The following is a 19,181-nucleotide window of genomic DNA, read 5'->3' as shown; positions in this document are numbered from 1 at the left end:
CTCCCTGGTCATGGTGCAGATTCCAGGGTTAGACCTGGGAGGAAGGGTGCCAGGAGGAGCATCAGCAACACTGCCCTCAGCCAGACTCCATTGTCTGCTGTGTGACCTTAGGTGAGACACCGAACCTCTCTGAGCTTTAGTTCTATTTGTATGATCAAAATACCACTGCTTCATAGGATATCTTGTGAAGATTGAATGAGCTCAGTCATTTATTCATTCACCTGGAATTCAAAGGTGAGTAAGACCCCCTCAGAGGTGATTTAGAGTCTGGCCTCTGACATGGGAGACCTGGTCATAAGTGACACAAATAACAGAGATGCAGGGAGAGAACTAGCCTGGATCCTCTAAGGCAGCCTTCCAGCCACCCCTGGTGTGGTTGCACTGGTCCTGGCCAACTCTGGAACGTCGCACCTTATCCTCTGCCAGGCTGGCTCAGGTAAGAAGTGGAAGGTGTTTTAGAGACTCAGTTACCCTGGTCTCTCCCAGGTGCCAGGACAGGCGGGGCAGGGACTGTGGTCAGCGCAGGCCTGCCCCACTCACTCCTACACCACCTTGGTGTGTGTGGAGAGAGAGGCTGGGAGGTCCTTGGAGCGCCTCCCAGGAGACTTGTCCAGTTCAGCCGGGAAAGTGAGATCCCCCTCAGAGCGAACTCTGTGAGGGGCGAGCAAGACCCTCAGTCAAGGGAGAGGTGATAAGGGGCTCCCACGGGAGTCGGACAGAACTGGCGTCTGTCCCCCACCTTCACCCGAATGTACTCCAGATGGTTCACAGATTTCTTTAAAAAAAAAAAATGAAACGACAAAAAGAAGAATGAAAAGAATGGATTAAAATAACCTCAGAGTGGGAAAAATGTAAGCAAGTTTGCCTTAACCGACTGCTTTTACGGACAGTTTTTACATGGCAGACCCACCAAGCCCCGTCACCACACGCTGAGCTGCTTTCTCAGAGTCCTCATGGAGGGTGCCCGTGGGGTGTCTAGGATTTGGGGGATCTCAGTACATTCTCCCGGAAGCCTATAAGGCACATCTGGTGTTGTGGACAGGCAGTCCAGTGTCCCTGGCCTGGGAGCGCCAGCCCTGGCTGAGCTCTTGTCAAAGCTCACACCTCACCCTCTGTGGCCTGTTAGGAGGCTGTCGGCCATCATCAGAGCCAGAAATGACCAAGACTTTGTCTAAAGCAACAGTGGATCAGGGTCACACTGACCAGGATTGGCCCAGGGTGCCTCTTAACTCCCTGATCCTGTGACTAAGATAGTAAATGATGAACCAAGGACTAGGAGGGGCGTCCAGGGACTCTTAGGTGCCTCCTCCAGAAAGCCTCCCTGGTTGACCCGACTGCTTTCCCTCCCATCCCCGTGGCCTCTGACCCTAGACCCTGTGCTTGCCCTTTCCTGCCCTGATGTACGCTGGCCCCCTCCCAGGCTGGGCTTGCTCACCTGAAGGGCTGGGAGGGAGCAAAGAGTCAGTTCAGCCCCCAGGAGGTGGGAGGGGCTGGGAGCCACCAAATCTTTGAGGCCTGAGCCCCTAGGGCAGGCAGAACCCATGGAGGAGGTGGGGCCCCACCAGCAGCACTTCCCTTGGCCCTCGGGAACTGGGGGCAATGATGCCTCCACACCTGGCACCACCTGGTGTGAGGGCCAGTGAGGGCCTGGGGGTGAGTCGGCTGGGGCACTAACTCATCAGGACAGCTTTTCCATTTACAAGGCATCTGACCTCAGGTGGATTACTACTGACTCAGTGTTCTCTGCAGAATGGAGCATGTGGGCTGGGGTAAAGCAGAGTTGAGAACATTCTTTCATTTCTTCAACAAATATTTACTGAGCATCAGCAGTGGTGGGCAAGAGGATGAGGAGCAGGGCCAGACAGGCTGCCTGGGTCCCTGAGGGTCTGTTGGGTGAGGAGCCATCAACCATGGACACTGCCAGATGCAGAGGGGATGGGAGTCCAGCTCATGCCCTTCCATGTGATATGTGGCCTTCAAAAGGGCTCCAGGTGCCCAGCTTTAATTTACCCATACCTCTGCCTTTCTGCCACCAGCCCATATAGCACCTTCACTAAAGCACCAGGGCCCACCCAGGACCCCTTCTCCACTCCCTGTCACTTTATTCCTCCTGCCCAGTCCCCAAGGAGGCCCTTTCTCCTGGGCGTGGTGTAGGAACCTCAGCCTGAAGGCTGGATTGTCCAAAGCAAGCATGGCTTGCAAGCTAAGCAGGGGCAAGAGGGTTCCCCTCCTTGCTCAGATAGTCTTTGTCCCTCTGAGCTGTGCCCAACCCCTGCCCAGTCTGCTAAATTCCTTCAAGCAGACTTACACAGCTTGTGGCTCTTGTCAGCTGATGGTCCAGTTCATCCCCATGGGACCCAGAACCTGCCCTTCCCAGCCAGGACAGGGTCCCTGCCTTCTCCAGAGCTGCCTGAATTAAGGTGCCCGTCCCCTCAGTTCATATCCTGGAAGCCAGTTTTTCTTCTCCAGGACCTTGACTTGACTTTTTAAGAACCACCCTCAAATTCGACATCATCATTAATGAACTTGTTCCTTGTTCTTTCTTCCTCTCAAATCTCTCCTCTGGGTCATTTTCATTTTTTGGAAGTTCATCTTCTAGAAGTTCTGTCTGTTGGTGATAAACTCCCATGTTCTGTTGGTCTGAATGTCTTCATCTTGGTGTGGGATGGAGATGGCTGTCCTCGCTCACAGGGCTGTGGTGCGAGTCAGAGTCGCTCCCCCATGGCCATGTCTCTGAGGCCCCGACACCCTGGGAAGTCGGAGTCAGCCTCACTCAGGGTCTCCGCTCCCGCCCAGCGGGGTCCTGGCCCTTCCCACGACACCCACCTTCCCTTCTCTCACTCTTGATGCACCAGATTCTCCCATCTCATCAAAACCTCTCAATAGAATCCCTTTGGCATTCCAGGCCCCGTACCTTCCAGACTTAATGTGCCCCTGCCCAGCGCAGACACGCATTACCTGCCTTTCTCCAGACCCCTGCCCTTTCCCTCCTCTGTACACCTGCTCTAGGGGACACTAAGAGAAGCAAAATATCCTCTTGTGTCAATATATGCTCCCTCGTAGGGGTGGGGAGGGGACAGACAGCGGGGGGGGGGGGGTGCCAAAATGTGTCTGACTTGTCAGCCCTGGGCAGAAGGGGAAACCAAAAAAGGGGAGGACCTCCTTGCAGAGGCCCCCTCCTGCAAAGCTATGTGTGGCTATGGATGGTAAACAGGACTGATAAGACAGGCTCACAGACACTGCGGAGTGAGATCCCCCATGCCCTGCTTTGGGTACTTTGAAAGAAGGCTCCCCACCACTCTCCAAGTGCTCCTGAGCACAAACTCCTGTTTGTATGTGCTGGAGGGTTGAGGGACTGACAGCACCTCGGTAAGTTAATCCTCCCTTGGGTTGTGGAACTTGTTACCAGTGGCCGATCAGTCACACTTGCCGCTGGGGCCCTCGGACCCTTAGGTTAGACAGGCTGTTGTGTTACTGGATTGTATAATCTGGGTGGATGGTTGCAGCCCAGGGCAAGTTGTTGACTTGTAAGTTGGACATGCTTATTGTGACCCCTGCTGGTAGCTCCTGTGAATGTTGACTGAGTACAGAGCCAGGAACTGATTACACCTCTCACATCGGCCAAGGTCGTGCAGTTTGAACCATATGGCATGCATACCCCAAGACTACTCTTCTCATACAAGAATTAATGAAAACTGATGAGTGATGCCCAGCACGACCTCCATGCTTAACAACCTGGACTGGCTGGTAACAAAGGTTCCTGGTGCTTAGCACCTCATTGTGAACTAGCAAAGGTTCGTAATGAAGTGGATATTGTAGTGTCATCAGATTCTATCCTAACAATAACTGAAAAAATTGCTGCCACTTGGGAGACAGCCTTGGACATTGCCAATGCTTTATTCCTCGTCACCAGGCGAGGTAGGCAATGTGCCTTTACACATCCCACAGGGATTCTGGATTCTCCCGCAGCATGTCATCAATGCATCACACGTCAACACGTGAGCACTGCTGCTGTCCCAGCTTTCCTTTCCATCGATGATATTCTGACAGTGGTTCCTGCTGAGGAAACTGTCCGCACTGCCTTGCGTGCTCCTCAGACAGAGGTAAGCAGAGATGGTTGGACCTTGAATGAAGACAAAATCCAGGGTCTTGCCAGCCAAGGAACTTCCTTGGGGGACACCTGGGCAACTACTAAGGACAAATTGCTGGCCTTTTTCTCCAAATACAAGAGGCCCTACACCAATCTGTACATTGAAGGCACCATACTCCACATTTAATAATTTTACTAAAGCCTTTGTACTGGGCCACAAGACAAGAGACCAGTGTTCAGGAGTCCTGCAACAGGAATATAAGGAAGGTGTAAACCAAGTCCTGACACTCAGCCACACAGCCTTCAGACCCCGTGGAATTAGTCTCAGCTTTGGAAATTATATTCTTCCAGTATCACTGGCCCCAGGGCTTTTGCATTTATGGTCTTCTTCCTGCTGCTGAGAGGTGAACACTCTGTAGAATCCCACACGTATCCTCTCGAGCACATAACAGACTCGTGCGTGCTGGCCAGATTTCAATGGCCAACACCTGCTACTCTTTGCCTGAAGACTTTCCCTGGCCACTAAAGCCTGGTCTACACACGTGGGCAGTCAGACGCTAACACTCCCAGGAGCAGCCCTCCACCAAAGATTGATAATGGGAGTTGATGGCAAAGGACCCCAGCTGCCTTGCCTCTAGGGTGCTATTGCTGGAGTGAGTTAGACACTGGTTCCCAGAGTTTCCTACAAAGGGAATGTCCAGTATGATCCCATGTAGTTTAAACCTGCTAGAGACCTCAGCGTGAGCTGAAATAAAGAATACATTAAACGGGATATACAACTGCAGGGGTACAGTTTAGGAATCAGTCAATTAGAAGGACAGACTGAGAAAACCTAAGAAGGACTGAAGAAATAAAAAATGTAAAAGAAAAGCTGAGATATGGAAGATAAACGTAAAAGTGCTAATGTGAATAATAGGAATTCTAGAGAGGAATATAAATACGTAGGGAGAAAATATCTCAAGAAATAATGGACAATAAATTTCCTGGAATAATACAAACATGAAGCACATTGGATCAAAAAAGCCCAGAGTGCCACAGAGAAAAAAGAAAGAACGCACGCTTACATACATCATACAGAACTTTAAGAAGATCAGAGGTAAAGCTTACACAGAGAAAAAGTCTATCACATACAAAGGAACAAGAATCATACCAACATCAGATTTTTCAACAGCAACACTGGAGGCAAAAAGACAATGAAGTAGTATTTTCTAAGTATAAGGAAAATAATTTAGAATCTAGAATTTTATATCTATTTGAAACTGTCATTCAAATATGACAGGTGGTAGCTAACAGGTATGACAATTTATATTGAAATGGAAACTTTATAAGTCAATGTTGATGTTACACATTTTTATAATTTTTTTTTACATTTTTATAATTTAAGTCAATATGTAGAAGATTTTAATTGACAGTGCATGTAAACTGGCTGTAAAAACTACAAGAAAATTTTGAAGAACTTTTTGTTGCTATTGATAGATCTAGTGTGGCTTTTCGATTTTGCAATACCCTTCTGAATTAGAGTTAGTGAATTTAAGTTGGATATAGTTTTCAAGCAGACATGTCTTTAATTCGAAGTCAAATCGATTATTCTAAAAAAGATGAGCCAGTTTTATAAATGTGTATATAAGTATTTAAAGGAAAAAAGTCTGTACTTGATTCAGTTGCTAGCAAACTTCTAGGTATGTTTAGAATAATTTGGATATGTAAATCTATTTTTCAACTGTAAATTTCATGAAATCTAAATATAGATCAAATTATTTCTGATGAAAATTTTGTGTCTGAACTGAAGTATGCTGTAAGTTAAAACATATACCATATTTTGGTATATTTATACAATGGAATACTATTCAGCCATAAAAACCAACAACATAACGCCATTTACAGCAACATGGATGCTCCTGGAGAATGTCACTGTAAGTGAAGTAAGCCAGAAAGAGAAAGAAAAATACCATATGAGATTGCTCATATGTGGAATCTAAAAAAAAAAAACAACAAAAAAACCCCATAAATACAAAACAAACAGACTCATAGACATAGAATACAAACTTGTGGTTGCCAAGGGGACGGAGGGTGGAAAGGGACAGACTGGGATTTCAAAATGTAGAATAGATAAACAAGATTATACTGTATAGCACAGGGAAATACATACAAAATCTTATGGTAGCTCACAGAGGAAAAAAATGTGACAATGAATATATGTATATTCATGTATAACTGAAAAATTGTGCTCTATGGTGGAATTTGACACAACATTGTAAAATGACTATAACTCAATAAAAAATGTTAAAAAATACATAGCATATTTCAGTGACTTAGAATGAAAAAAGAGAATGTTAAATATCTAATTAATAATGTTATATGTTGAAATGATAGTATTTTGGATATTAAATAAAATATATTAAAATTAAAAAATTATGACAGATGGGTCCCAAAATATCAATTATTACAATGAGTTAATAAATATTATCAGTTAAAGGAAAAATAGTGATTCTATTTTTAAGAATCCAGATACGGAGGTTGGGGGTGGGGTACATCTCATGGTACAGTGTATGCTTAGCATTCACAGGGTCCTAGGTTAAATCCCCAGCACCTTCATTAAAAAAATAATAATAATCCAGATACTCCTAGAGACACTTCTAAACCATGAAGACATGCACAGATTGAAAGTAAAAGGATGTAAGACGGGGAGTCAGAGAAGAGGAAACTGGAGGAAGATGGTCAGAAGGCACCCACGCGCAGGTCTAGGTGCTGGGGGTGTACAGTACAACAGGATGATGACAGCTAACTGCCGTGCAACAGATGCTCAGGAAAGGTGTTGAGAGAGTCAATCCTAAGAGTTCTCATCACTAGGAAAAAAATTTTTCCCTTTCTTTTCTTCCTTTTTTTTCTTTTTGTTGTGTCTATATAAGATGGAGATTAGCTGAACTCTGAGGAAATCACTTCACAACATAAGTAAATCAAACGATCGTGCTGTACTCCTTAAACTTTACACAGTGATGGAAGTCAATTATTTCTCAATAAAACTGGAGAAAAAATGGAAGACAATTATCAGGCCAAAACACTAACCAGAAGAAATCTGGGGTAGCTATGTTAGCATGAAATGAAACAAACTAAGATAAAAGGGATGTCTTTTAGTCATTCCTTAACAAAGGGTTCCATTCACAAAAAGAGATCCATTTCAAACAAGTTGCACTTAGTAACATAAACTCAAAACAGATTAAGCAAAAATTGACAGACTACAGGAAGAATTCATTAAATCTACCTTAAGGATCTACTGCTGGTTAATGTCAGTTGTTGCAACCACTTCAGGAAACATCTGTTGGCACTGCCTAAAGCTGTGACACAGAAGTTCTATGAGTAGGAAGCGTCTCAAAAAGACCCTCCCACATGTGCAAAGACATGTACAAGAATGTTCACAACAGTAGAAGTATGGGAAGAACCCAAAGGTCATCAGAAAAGTGAATGGATAAATTTGATAATAGTCTCACAGGAAATATTAGAGTCAGAACAAATGAACTAAGCATTCTATAGCAATAAGGAGAACCACAGTAATGTAGTATTAAATAAGTCAGCCCCCAAATACGCCATTCAGCATGTTATCATTTTCCTTAAAATTAAAAATAACTTTATAGGGGGAGGGAAATAGCTCAGTGGTAGAGCACATGCTTACCACACAAGAGGTCCTGGGTTCAATCCCCAGTAACTCCATTAAAATAAAATTAAATAAATTAAAAAAAATAACAAGAAAACCATATGAAAGGAAAACAAGGGCATATGGAATTCAAGGAGACAGTTACCTTGGGTGGGAGAATAGAAACTGGGAGGTGGAAATAGCATGGGAGGGTGGCTTGGGTTACTGTCAAGTCCTCATTTTTGTTTTGTTGTGGTGAGTTTGAAGGTGCTGTCATTAAAAATAACCAATGAAATATTTAAATACAATAATTTATGGACCAAAAAAGGCATCATGATGGAAACTAGAAAACACTCGAAACTAAACTATAATTAAAATACTAGATACTTCACATCTATCAGGATGGGTATCAAACAAACAGAAAATAATGTGTTGACAAGGATGTGAAGAAACTGGAACGCTTTGTGCACCAATGGTGGGCAATGTATACTGGTGCAGCCACCACGGAAAATAGTATGGTGGTGCTTCCCTGAAAAATTAAAAACAGAATTACTGTATGATCCAGCAATTCCACTCCTGGGTATATATCCAAAAGAACTAAAAGCAAGGTCTCAGAGATATTGTACACCTATGTTCACAGGAGCATTAGTCACAACAGGTAAAAGGTGGAAGGAGTCCAAGAGTCCATCAACAGATGAATGGATAAACAAAATGCGGCATACACACACCATGGAGTATTATTCAGCCTGAAACTTCATGGCATATGTTACAACATGGATGAACTCTGAGAACAGCATACAAAGTGAAATAAACAAGCCAGTCACTAAAAGACAAATATTGTATGAGCTCACTTATCTGAGGTATCTAGTCACACTCATAGTAACAAAGTAGAATGATGGCTGTCGGGGCCTGGAGGAAGGGCAAATTGGGAGTTGTTAATGGGTATGAAAACCAGACAGTTGGTTGCACAAGAATGTCAATGTACTTACTACTACTGAACTGCACACTTACAAATGATTAAGGTGGTAAATTTTATGTGTATTTCAACATACTTTAAAAAACTAACGACATATAAATAACTTACAAAGCTGCATAAAGGGAAATTTTAGCCTTACAAGGTAAGCTATTCCACAGATTACCTAATTACAAAGAGAAAATGGTACCCTCTATAGGGAAATGATACGGAAGCCATCCCTTTAACCAGGTGATCAAAGCTAGCATCACCAATAGCTGGACGTCCTGCCTCACGTGCCCTGTGATCTGCAATAAGCGAATATCAGCTCTATACCTGGCCACGCAGTTAAAGCTCTAGGTTATCTTTGCAGTTAAAGCTCTAGGTTATTTTTGATAGAACTGTTTAACCCAAATCTAAGCATATAAATACAATCACACAAATCCAAACTCAGGACATGTTTATAATTTTATAATGGCCTGAACTGGTTAAAAAGTCCATTTTATAAAAAATAAACCAAAAAAGGGCTAAGGAGTAAGTTCTAAATTAAAAGAGGTCAAAGAGATGTAACAACTAAGTGTAAAAACTATGTGTGTTGTGTGTACAAACAAAATGTGGCAAAATGTTATAAATGAGTGACCCTTTTGAAGGGTATACAGATACTTGTTTTATAATCCTTTCACCCTTTCTTCAGATTTGAAAATCCCCTAACTAGTTTGAGGTAAGGGAGCTGCAAATTAATGAGTTATGGACCAAACAAAAAGAGTAAGGGAAAAAAAAAAACACAGAATGAACCCAAAGGAAGTGTAAGTAAAGGAGAAATATGGTAAGCAGAAATTAATGAAACAGAAGAAAGCTAAAAATGGGGAATGACAACAAAAAGCTGCGGCTGTGAAGAGAGTAACAAGTGAACTTCGGCCAGGATCTACAGGATAAAAAAAGAGAAAGCACAAATGAAAAATATTAGATACAACAAAGGGGGATGGTACTTTAATACAGTCAAGACTACAAACACCAGGCAATTCTACAAATAACTATGCGCCATAGATACATTAAGAAAATATAAAAATATACTTCCTTAGCACTCTAATATTCACATTATAGGGGTCCCAGAAGGAGAAGAGAGAGAGAAAGGACCTGAGAAAAATTTTGGAGAGATAATCTTCCCCAACTTGGGAAAGGAAACAGTCACCCCAGTCCTGGAAGCGCAGAGTACCACACAGAATCAGCCCAAAGAGGAACACATCAAGGCACATAGTCATCAAATTGACAACAATTAAGGATAAGGAGAAAATACTAAAATTAGCAAGAGACAAGCAACGAATGACCTACAAGGGAACTCCCATAAGGTTATCAGCTGATTTTTCAGCAGAAACTCTACAGGCCAGAAGGGAGTGGCACGATATATTTAAAGTGATGCAAGGGAGAAACTTACAACCAAGAATACTCTATCCAGCAAGGCTCTCATTCAGACTTGATGGAGAAATCAAAAGCTTCACAGATAAACAAAAACTAAAAGATTTCAGCACCACCAAATCAGCTTTACTACAAATGTTACAGGAACTTTTCTAGTCATCAAACCTTAAGAAAAGCTAACAAAAAGAAGAAAGAGAAAATAAGAGACCTACAAAAGATTGCTTTGGCTGTTCAGGGTCTTTTGTGGTTCCTTATAAATTTTGGAATTGTTTGTCCTAGTTCTGTGAGGAACGTTGCGAGTATTTCGATAGGGGTTGCATTGGATCTGTGGATTGCTTTGGGTAGCGTGGCCATTTTGATAGTGTTGATTCTTCCATCCAAGAGCACAAGAAATCTTTCCATTTCTTTGTGTCATTTCAGTTTTCAGAGAATAGGTAACCTCCTTGGTTAAGTTTACTTCTAGGCATTTTGTTGTTTTTGATGTAATGGAAATGTCTCTGCCAGTTATAAAATTCTAGTTTTTGAAGTGAAAAAACAAAAACAGTGAAGGGCTGCAAATGACAAAATATCCCTCTTTTTTATGGGTGAGTTGCATGTCATTACATATACACATATGCTGCATCTCCATTATCTATTCAGCTACTGATGTGCACTTAGGATGCTTCCATATCTTGGCAATTATAAATAATGTTGCTGTTAATAGCAGGGTGTATGTATTTTTTGAGTTAATTCTTATTTTGTGGTTGGCTTTATTCCTTTGATAACTAAATTTAAAAAGCTAAAGCTCTAAACATTCTTAGAAACAACGAACAGTACATATACATAAATTTAAAAATATATATGCAGTAAAAAAAATGATATGAAATGATTCTGTATGACACTATAGTGGTGGCTGTATGTCATTATGCATTTGTCAAAGCCCACAGAATGTACATCAAGAGTGAACCCTAATGTAAACTGTGGACTTTGGTTGATAATAATGTGCCCATGTTGGTTCATCAATTGTAACAAATATGGCACACTGATGAGGGATGTTGAGGGTAGGGGAGTATATATGTGTGGGTCGGGAGGGCTATATGCAAACTCTGTATTTTCTGCTCAATTCTTTTGTGAACCTGAAACTGCTCTAAAAGAATAAAGTCTATTAAAAAATTTTTAAAAATACATACATCCTTGAAAACATAACTGACTCAAGAACTGAAACTTGAGTGACCTATTATCAATAAAAATCTGAAGTAGAACTCTACCCACCAATGGGCAAAATGCCAGGCACAGCAGGTTTTATAAGTTTTACCAAAAGGTTTAGAAATGCAAAATTCCAATCTTATACAGACACTTGTAATGAAAATAAAGAGAACATTCTCCACCTCATTTTATGAGATTAGCATAACCTTGACAAAAAGCAAAACAAAAAACCAGACAGGAGGGGGAAGGTATAGCTCAGTGGTAGAGCACATGCTTAGCATGCACAAGGTCCTGGATTCAATCCCCAGTACCTCCATTTAAATAAATAAATAAATAAATAAACCTAATTACCTCCCTCAAAAAAAAAAAAAAAAAAAAACCAGACAGGAAAGGAAAAGCTTAAACCATTTCACTTATGAGCCTGGATGCCAAAATCCCCCCAAACGTCAGAAAACCAAATCCAGCAATATATTGAAAAATACATCACGACTATTTGATTCCAGCAACGCGAGGATGTCTTAACATGAGAAACTGTGTCATGGTATCTCACCACATTTACAGATTAAAGGAGAAAAACCCTGTGGCTCACTCAGAGTGCCATGGGTGGCAGATGGCAAGGGAGGAAAGTGAGCTGGGCTGCAGGGGGAAAGCTCCGGTGGAAACCACTTGGCTGTAAAGGTTGGCCCTAAAGTGACAGAGATGCAGAGTTTGACAGGCCACAAGTCTCAAACCTAACTGCAGTAGGAGTCAATCAATCACATGGACTGGCCACGGCTTTGGGGAAAAAGGGCTCTTGAGCACAGCTCATTCTGGGAGCTCTAATCATATACAGCTGGATTCCACTACTAAGCTGGGAGAGTAGAGGTGGAATTCAACGTTGGAGAATGACAAACGGTAACAGCATGCAGAATACAAGGACTCTTGTAGAATGGGTTCGGAGACACTTAATCTTTTTCTTTGGGCTTGAATAATTTCTAGAAAAGGAGTTGTTTCTCCAGGGCTTAATTGAATTTAACTATAAAAACATCCTTGCTTGATTCCCTTTTAAAGGAAAGATCTCTGACCGCCTTTTAATTTTTCTGTGGATTTATCTACTCAAGTTTTCACCATCAGAATTCCTAGCTATGACCCACAGGAGCTAAATGGCTGATGAGAGGAAGCAGAGATTAAAAGGTTTTTAGGGAGAAAAAAAGATTATTAAAATCACAGAGAGCTGGGGAAAAAAAAACTAATACAATGCCCCCAAAATCACACAGACACATCCAATAAACTGGCAAACAAAGGAGTACTTAAAGGAACATTTTAAGCCCTAAATATATTAAAAAACAAGACAAATTAACTAAACATACAACCCAAGGAGTCAGAATGAGCAAATAACCCCAAAGAAACACAAGGAAAAGGCTAACAAAGTGGACATATTGCAAAGCTACTCAAAGAAAATAAAATGCCCAGAACACAGGACAAACGTTTGTTGGTTTTACCTGCTCTCACCCCGTGCCCCCTTTTTTGGGTAAAAGAACCTCTCTATTCCACGGAGAGCACATGTCAAGGATCAGGGTGGTTATCTTGCCTCCCCATATTCCCCTACTCAGCCCTGGCCACAGCAGTCACTCAGGAGAGGTCAAGTGACCTGAGTAAGACTAGTCTGTCCTCCCTGAAATGCATGGATCCTTGAAGAAGTAACCCCGTCTGTAAGGACTGAGTGTGAACTGGAGCTTCCTGAAGAACCTACAGGGAGAAAGGGACTATCAACCAAGGGGAGCAGAGGCGATCCAGGAAATCACTGAGGGCCCTGACGACACCGAGCTGGCCCTGCTCTGAGGCCTCAGGCCAACGAGCCCCTGCTTGCTTCTGCTAGTATGAGTTACATTTCTGTCACTCCTAAGTAAGGCAGTCCCAAATGATACATATATTATGCACGTTTTACCCAAAAAAGCTTAAATATACATAAAATATATTATTCTAAAAAAGTATGAATTACCAAAATTGACTCAAGGATAGAAAACTTGAGAAACAACTCCTTTTCTATAAATTATTCAAGTCCAAAGGAAGATTAAATGTTGCCAAACCCATTCTACAAGGCTAGCACAATGCTGTTGTCAAAATGGGACAGGGAGATCATTAAAAAATGAAATCGACCCAGGGATAGATATAAAAATCTTAAAGAAATAGTATACTATAAAACTAAACAGAGTTTATATCAGAATGCAAAGATGATTCAACATCAGGAAACCTAATAATGTAAGTAACACCCTGCAATAATATAAACGAAATCTTTTGACTATCTCAATAGATGTCAAAATTCATCAATGTTGAATAAAGGGAAAAAACACGAAGTTGGGCATAGAAGGAAACATCTTCAGCCTAATGAAGTTTATCTACCAGAAACCTAAAGCAGAATCTTATTTCATGATGAAACATGAAAATCATTCTAAGAGAGGAACAAACCAGGTGCATTTCACATTATACCAGAGGTCCTGGCCTCCATAATTCACAAGGAAAATAAATGTAAAGGACAGGATAAAACTGCAACCAATAGGATATGATTTGACTCTATCCAGAAAGCCAAGATAACTATTAGAATTAATGAGAACTCAGTTAGATCAAATAGGTGAGCACACACAGATGGACAGCTTTCCTACATGGCAGTGATGGTTGGAAATGTAATTTCAAAAAAGCCCATTCACAGGGAGGGTAGAGCTCAGTGGCAGAGTGCATGTTTGGCATGCATGAGGTCCTGGGTTCAATCCCCAGTACCACCATTAAAAAATGATAATAATAAAAAAATACACACACACACACACACACACACATTAAAAAAAAAAAAGAGCCCATTCATAGCAACAAATAACTCTGAACACCTTTAGACTGACTACACTGAGCTAGAAATGTGAAAGACCATATGAAGACAACATCTTAAAAAAGCACACATGCAAATCATTCCTGGATAGGAAGATTCAAAACTGTTAATCACCTCTGTCTAAATCAAACCATGAGGTTTAAAACCATGCCAATGGAAAACTCAACAGAACTCTTAACTGAAAATTGACAAGTTCATTCTAAAGTTCTTATGTAAGAGAAAATATGAAAATTTCAAGGAACAGTGGGGCAAGGGTGAGGGAGAATGAGATACCAACCCTGCTATAAAACATGATATGTGCACGTAGATCAACGGGCCAGATTCCAAAGAGATCCATATGTGTGCAGGAATTTCATTTATTTTAAAAAGGTATTTAAAATCTGTGACAAAAGAATGACTCATTCAATAAATGGTATAGGGACAAGAGGCTATCCCTTTAGGAAAAAAATGTTAGCCATCTCCCATAAAAAATAAACTTCAGACAAGCTCAAGATAGATATACTCACATATGTATCTTTACCTCATCTGATTAATTTTTTAAGAAGTTCGGCTTTTTTTTTTTTTTTAAGTTTTTAGTGGGGTATTTTTTGTTCTCTTTTTGGGGGGAGATAATTAGGTTTATTTATTTATTTAATGGAGGTACCGGGGATTGAACCCAGGACCTTGTGCATGCTAGGCACTGAGCTATACCCTCCCCCTTCATCTGATTACTTTTGCACACATACGTATGCATGTACATCTCTGTACACATGTATACACGCATATACACATACACATACATGTATATATTTAAAACCACACTAAGCAAACATAAGAAAAAGTGAATGAGAAGCAGGTAAATTAAGTGATAGTTGGAAAGGACGTGGGATGAGCGACAGGTTTCTCTGTTTTTCAGATGGGAGATTCTACGGCTCATTTGATGTTATCACATTCAGCAGAGAGCATGGCAAAAATCCAAAACTCACAGAAAGTCCTTAAGCAAAGAGACAGGCTCCAAAGCACAAGAGGAAAGGCTTCGGTCCCCCTGGATTACCACGGGCAGTACAAGGACAGGAGGACCCATGAGCACATCTGTAGGGCTGGTAATTGGGAGGCGAGAGTTCCCTCCAATGGCTACTATTCCTTAATGAAGTATGAGCTGTGGTCAGAATCCAGCAGGGGAAGGGGGAGCTGGGAGACAAGACAGCAGTTTTCAAATATGACATCCCAGAGGAGATCTGCTAGGCAGTGCTGAGAGTCCATCTGAGGTTTGTAACTATGAATTTAAGGTAAAACTAGTGAGCTAGGTTAGTTGTTTTCTCTAACAGTTACTTGGGAACAGAGGGGAATGATTGGGTTGGCCAGGGCTAGGTTTTTCCTAGATGAATACAATGAAGGGGGAAAGGGAGTGTGGGGTGTAGACTGTGGGATTGAATGCTGCACCAGAAGGGAAGTGACGATAGGAGAATGGTAGTGAGAATATGGCAGGGCTGGAGGATGAAGATAAAAGAGTTTTTACAGAGGAGGTAGTTGAGCAAGGAAGCAAGAAAGCCAGGAGGGGAGGTGGTGACTGTGCAGGTATTTGAACTCAAATGGTGCTACACTTTCTAGTGATGTCAAAGGTCCAGGAGTGCCTAGGGATGTAGGCAACAGGCCCGGAATAGAGGACAAGGGCATTAGTGATGGGATATCAAGGAACTAGGGGCCCACAGTGTCGGACAGGCCCATTCATGGGATGCAGAACACAATGACGGAAGCCGGGGTAGAAGACTCCGAGCTAGGAAGTAAACTTCAATGTCTGAGCAGTGACTAAAAGGTCAATGCCAGCAAAGATGAGGGAGAACATACAAAGGTATAACCAGCTTCACAGGAGAAGTGGGATGTGATTTGCAAGAGGGCTGAGGAGTGAGACTGAGTAGCCACAAGGAGGCCACCAACCCCAGAATGTACACAGCAGCATGGAGGTAGGCACTCCTGCAGTGACAGGTGACTAGAAAGGCAGGGAAGCAGCGTACGAGGCACTACAAAATTCGTCCTGAGTGTCTCTTAGAGGCAGGTGGGCACTAAGACCCACTGTGGTCGTGAATGCCTGAATCAGTATTAACTGCAAGCAGGCAATGAAGTGGGACTGCTCCCCGTTACTAAATACATGCAAAGAGGCATGGCACAGGGCCTGGCACTTACTGAATGCCCAGTGAGAGAGGGAGAACCTGGGAAACTGGGAAAGATTCCAGTTATTCCCCGTTGCCTGCTCACTCAGCCCACCTGCCCATGAGGTCTCCACCCAGGAGCAGTTTTTACCTTTATCACATGTCCCTCCTCCTTCCAAAGAGCCACTCCAACACCAGCATAAGTCACCTCCCACCAGGGGTTTAATTCTCCTATGTCAAAGTCAGTTCAGAGAGGGGCCCTGCCTTGTCCCCATCCAGGGGGAAAGGTTGGTCGAGCACCCTGGGAATGTCCAAGCTCAGAGAAGCCACAGACTAGTCTCTGAGCAAGAGCAGAAGTGGGTCCCGGGGTCTCAGGCTGCCTCCTCCTCTTCACTCTCCTCCTCACTCTCATGACACTGTCTACGGTTGGTGTTAACAAAAAGGTCGGAATCATCTTCAGAGCTAGACTCTTCTCCTGATGACTGTGGCTCAGCTGGGAGTTCTGGCTGAGTCTGTCTGCATGGGGGAAAAGGGCAGAGTTAGCTATATGCCCTCTGGGAAAATCAGATCTGAAATCAAGGAGCCTCACTAAAAGGAAGACCATATGGCCAAGCAGTTAGGACTTAGTGAATCAGACAGGGAGAGAATCAGGGCAAAACAGCAGGAAAACTTGGCCAAGGAAAACAGGCTAAATACTAGCTCCCACCTTTTATCTCAAAAGTTTGCTAGAGCTACTGATCCTAAAAATAATGAATCTACTATGACCAACTAACAGTTAATGGACCCACATTATTTACCAGGTACTATACTAAACAGTTTTACAAGCATTAGCCACATTAATCCTCACAAAGCTCCCATTTTATAGGTGATAAAATCCAGGCTTAAGAGATTAACCTGCTAGAAGTCACTCAGTTATAACTGGCAAAGCCAGAACTTTAAACCAGGGGATTTGACTTTCAAGCCAACTCATAATCACATATTTAGAAGCTCTCACCAGAGACCGTATGTAGGAAGAAAGGAAGGCTCTACTTCCTCTCAAGACACCAAAGCCTGAAGCCCCATTTTCTGTCTCCCCTCCCCCATGACTTGCTCCTCACCTGTTCCTGTTGTTGCTGTGTTTCTCAGCCACTTGGGAGAAGGCCTCAGGCCTGTGCCAAGAGAAGAGTTGGGGTCACAAAGGACAGAGAAATCTCTCAGCAAAAAAGCTGTTTCCAGCTGTCCCTGCCTGGGATGCCATGATCCTCCCTCCCCTAATTCCACAGTGAGGAAGTAAACCCCTTTGAAGTCAGGCAGCCAATGACCTTACCAGAGCCCGTCCTTCTGCAGAGAGCGCACATGGTCTTTGCAGAGCACAAAGGAGATCTCAGCCTTCACCTTCTCTCCCTCTTCAATAGGGTCAACAATGAGGAAGTCCCCTGCAGGTAGAAAGGAGAAAAGGCACAGTCTGCTTGCAGTTGGGGAAAGGCAAGACCATGGGAAACAGTTCTGTTTCCCAAAGGGCTGCCTCTCTCACCTCTCTTGATCCAGATGTTCTTCCGGTATTTGGAGGGCATGCTCACCAGGAAGCGCTGCCCCTGGGCTGTCTCTACTTCATGCAAATTGTTGCCTGGGGTCCTGAGTACCTGGGCCAGGAGAGAACAAGAACCAGTCAGCCTCGTCAGCCAGCTCCAAAACCTGCCGAGCTGTACTGCACCTTACCCCCACCCCAGAGGTCCAAGGCGGGTGGGGGGCTGAGAAGCTCTTCCCCAATGCCACTCACCCTCACGATCTGCTGCTGGTCAGAGGGCACCATGTGCTCCCCCAGCACCTCCTTCACCACGTGCTTCCTCTTGGTGGCCTGAGACATGTTGGGTCCTGTCTCAGGGTGGTGAGGGATGCAGTCTGTCAACTCCTCCTCTTGAGTTTCTTGGATGGCAGGCTCAGAACCCAGGACTTTTAAAGACGAAGAGAGGTCTTTTACTGAGAAGTGGCACAGTCTTGGTTAAGAACATGGGCTCTGAAATCCTACCTTGGCTATTTCCTGGCTGTTCATTTCTCTAGATTTCAGAGAAAAATAGCCAACTCAGAACATTCTTATTAGAAGGAAATAATTCTAAGCAAAGCACTTAGTACACTGTATGGTACCTAAAAATAACTCGCGTCATCATTAAGAACAGGCATAACCATAAAAACTAAATATATGTCCTAGAAAAAATACGTCATTCCGGCAACTATTTGATGGAGATAAACCGTTTCTTCCTCAGCATGCTTGTACATCCCATGTGTAACGCAACAGAGATGCTCAGTCTATTAACACACACAGAAACCAATTAAGGGAGCCAAATCAGGAATATGTTAATTAAAGGTCAGGGTAGGTCGGTTTGGTCTTTGGCATCTGTTATGTTTCTGAATTGGGTACTGAGAAGACCAAGACTGATGCGTACTCAGAAAACTAATGGTTTCCAAAGACGACTCAGAAGTCTCATCTCTAGTTGCCGACCCCTGCCTTCCTTCCTCCCTATCCTGGAGGAAAGACGCTCAAAGAGAAACCCACACTTACTCTCTGGCCCTAGACCCCAACAGGCGCTGCCGTTCTCCAGGCTGGAAGATGCAAGCGGCTCGTCCACGACTCTCTTCGCACCTGAGCCAATGAAATCACAGAAGAAAGACTTTGGCAGCGGTCACGACGGTGGAGTCGGCTGGAACTCAGGCCTCCGGCACCTCGGGATCCCCCTAATTCTTAGGAGCCCGACAGCGATGCGAACGGCGCGGGTCGGCTGGAGTCGGACAGCGTACTTCCGGCGGTCTTCCGGAAGCCTCCCGGCCACGCCTCTCCCCTTGTGCGTTCCTCTAACTCTTCCCACCGCCAGGTCGGCCACGGCTAAGTCCTTAAGTTCCGGATGCCGTTCAGCCGAGCAATAATGTTTTCACCTCCCAGG

At 43.3% G+C, this 19,181-nt stretch overlaps 1 protein-coding gene across 3 annotated transcripts; it reads right to left on the bottom strand.

Annotated features, from left to right (window-relative positions):
• Positions 1-4,266: 4,266 nt before the first annotated feature.
• EIF1AD (eukaryotic translation initiation factor 1A domain containing) lies at positions 4,267-19,157 on the bottom strand. Of its 3 annotated transcripts, none has more exons than XM_074371724.1 (6): positions 18,803-19,157; positions 18,023-18,195; positions 17,777-17,885; positions 17,570-17,678; positions 17,361-17,411; positions 4,267-9,598 (listed from the first exon to the last, which is right to left on the bottom strand). In XM_074371724.1, the coding sequence occupies exons 2-6, from the start codon at positions 18,107-18,109 to the stop codon at positions 9,511-9,513; spliced, it is 444 nt and encodes a 147-aa protein (XP_074227825.1). In that variant the 5' UTR covers positions 18,110-18,195; positions 18,803-19,157; the 3' UTR covers positions 4,267-9,510. The 3 variants fall into 3 exon arrangements, with proteins under 3 accessions (XP_074227825.1, XP_045373811.1, XP_010954940.1); XM_045517855.2 differs by having other exon boundaries at positions 7,207-16,779; positions 18,023-18,299; XM_010956638.3 differs by having other exon boundaries at positions 7,207-16,779.
• Positions 19,158-19,181: the final 24 nt, after the last annotated feature.

This window comes from Camelus bactrianus, chromosome 10, assembly GCF_048773025.1.
Source record: "Camelus bactrianus isolate YW-2024 breed Bactrian camel chromosome 10, ASM4877302v1, whole genome shotgun sequence".
In the NCBI taxonomy this organism is placed as follows: Eukaryota; Metazoa; Chordata; class Mammalia; order Artiodactyla; family Camelidae; genus Camelus; species Camelus bactrianus.
This window is presented reverse-complemented; position numbering and strand designations above follow the sequence as displayed.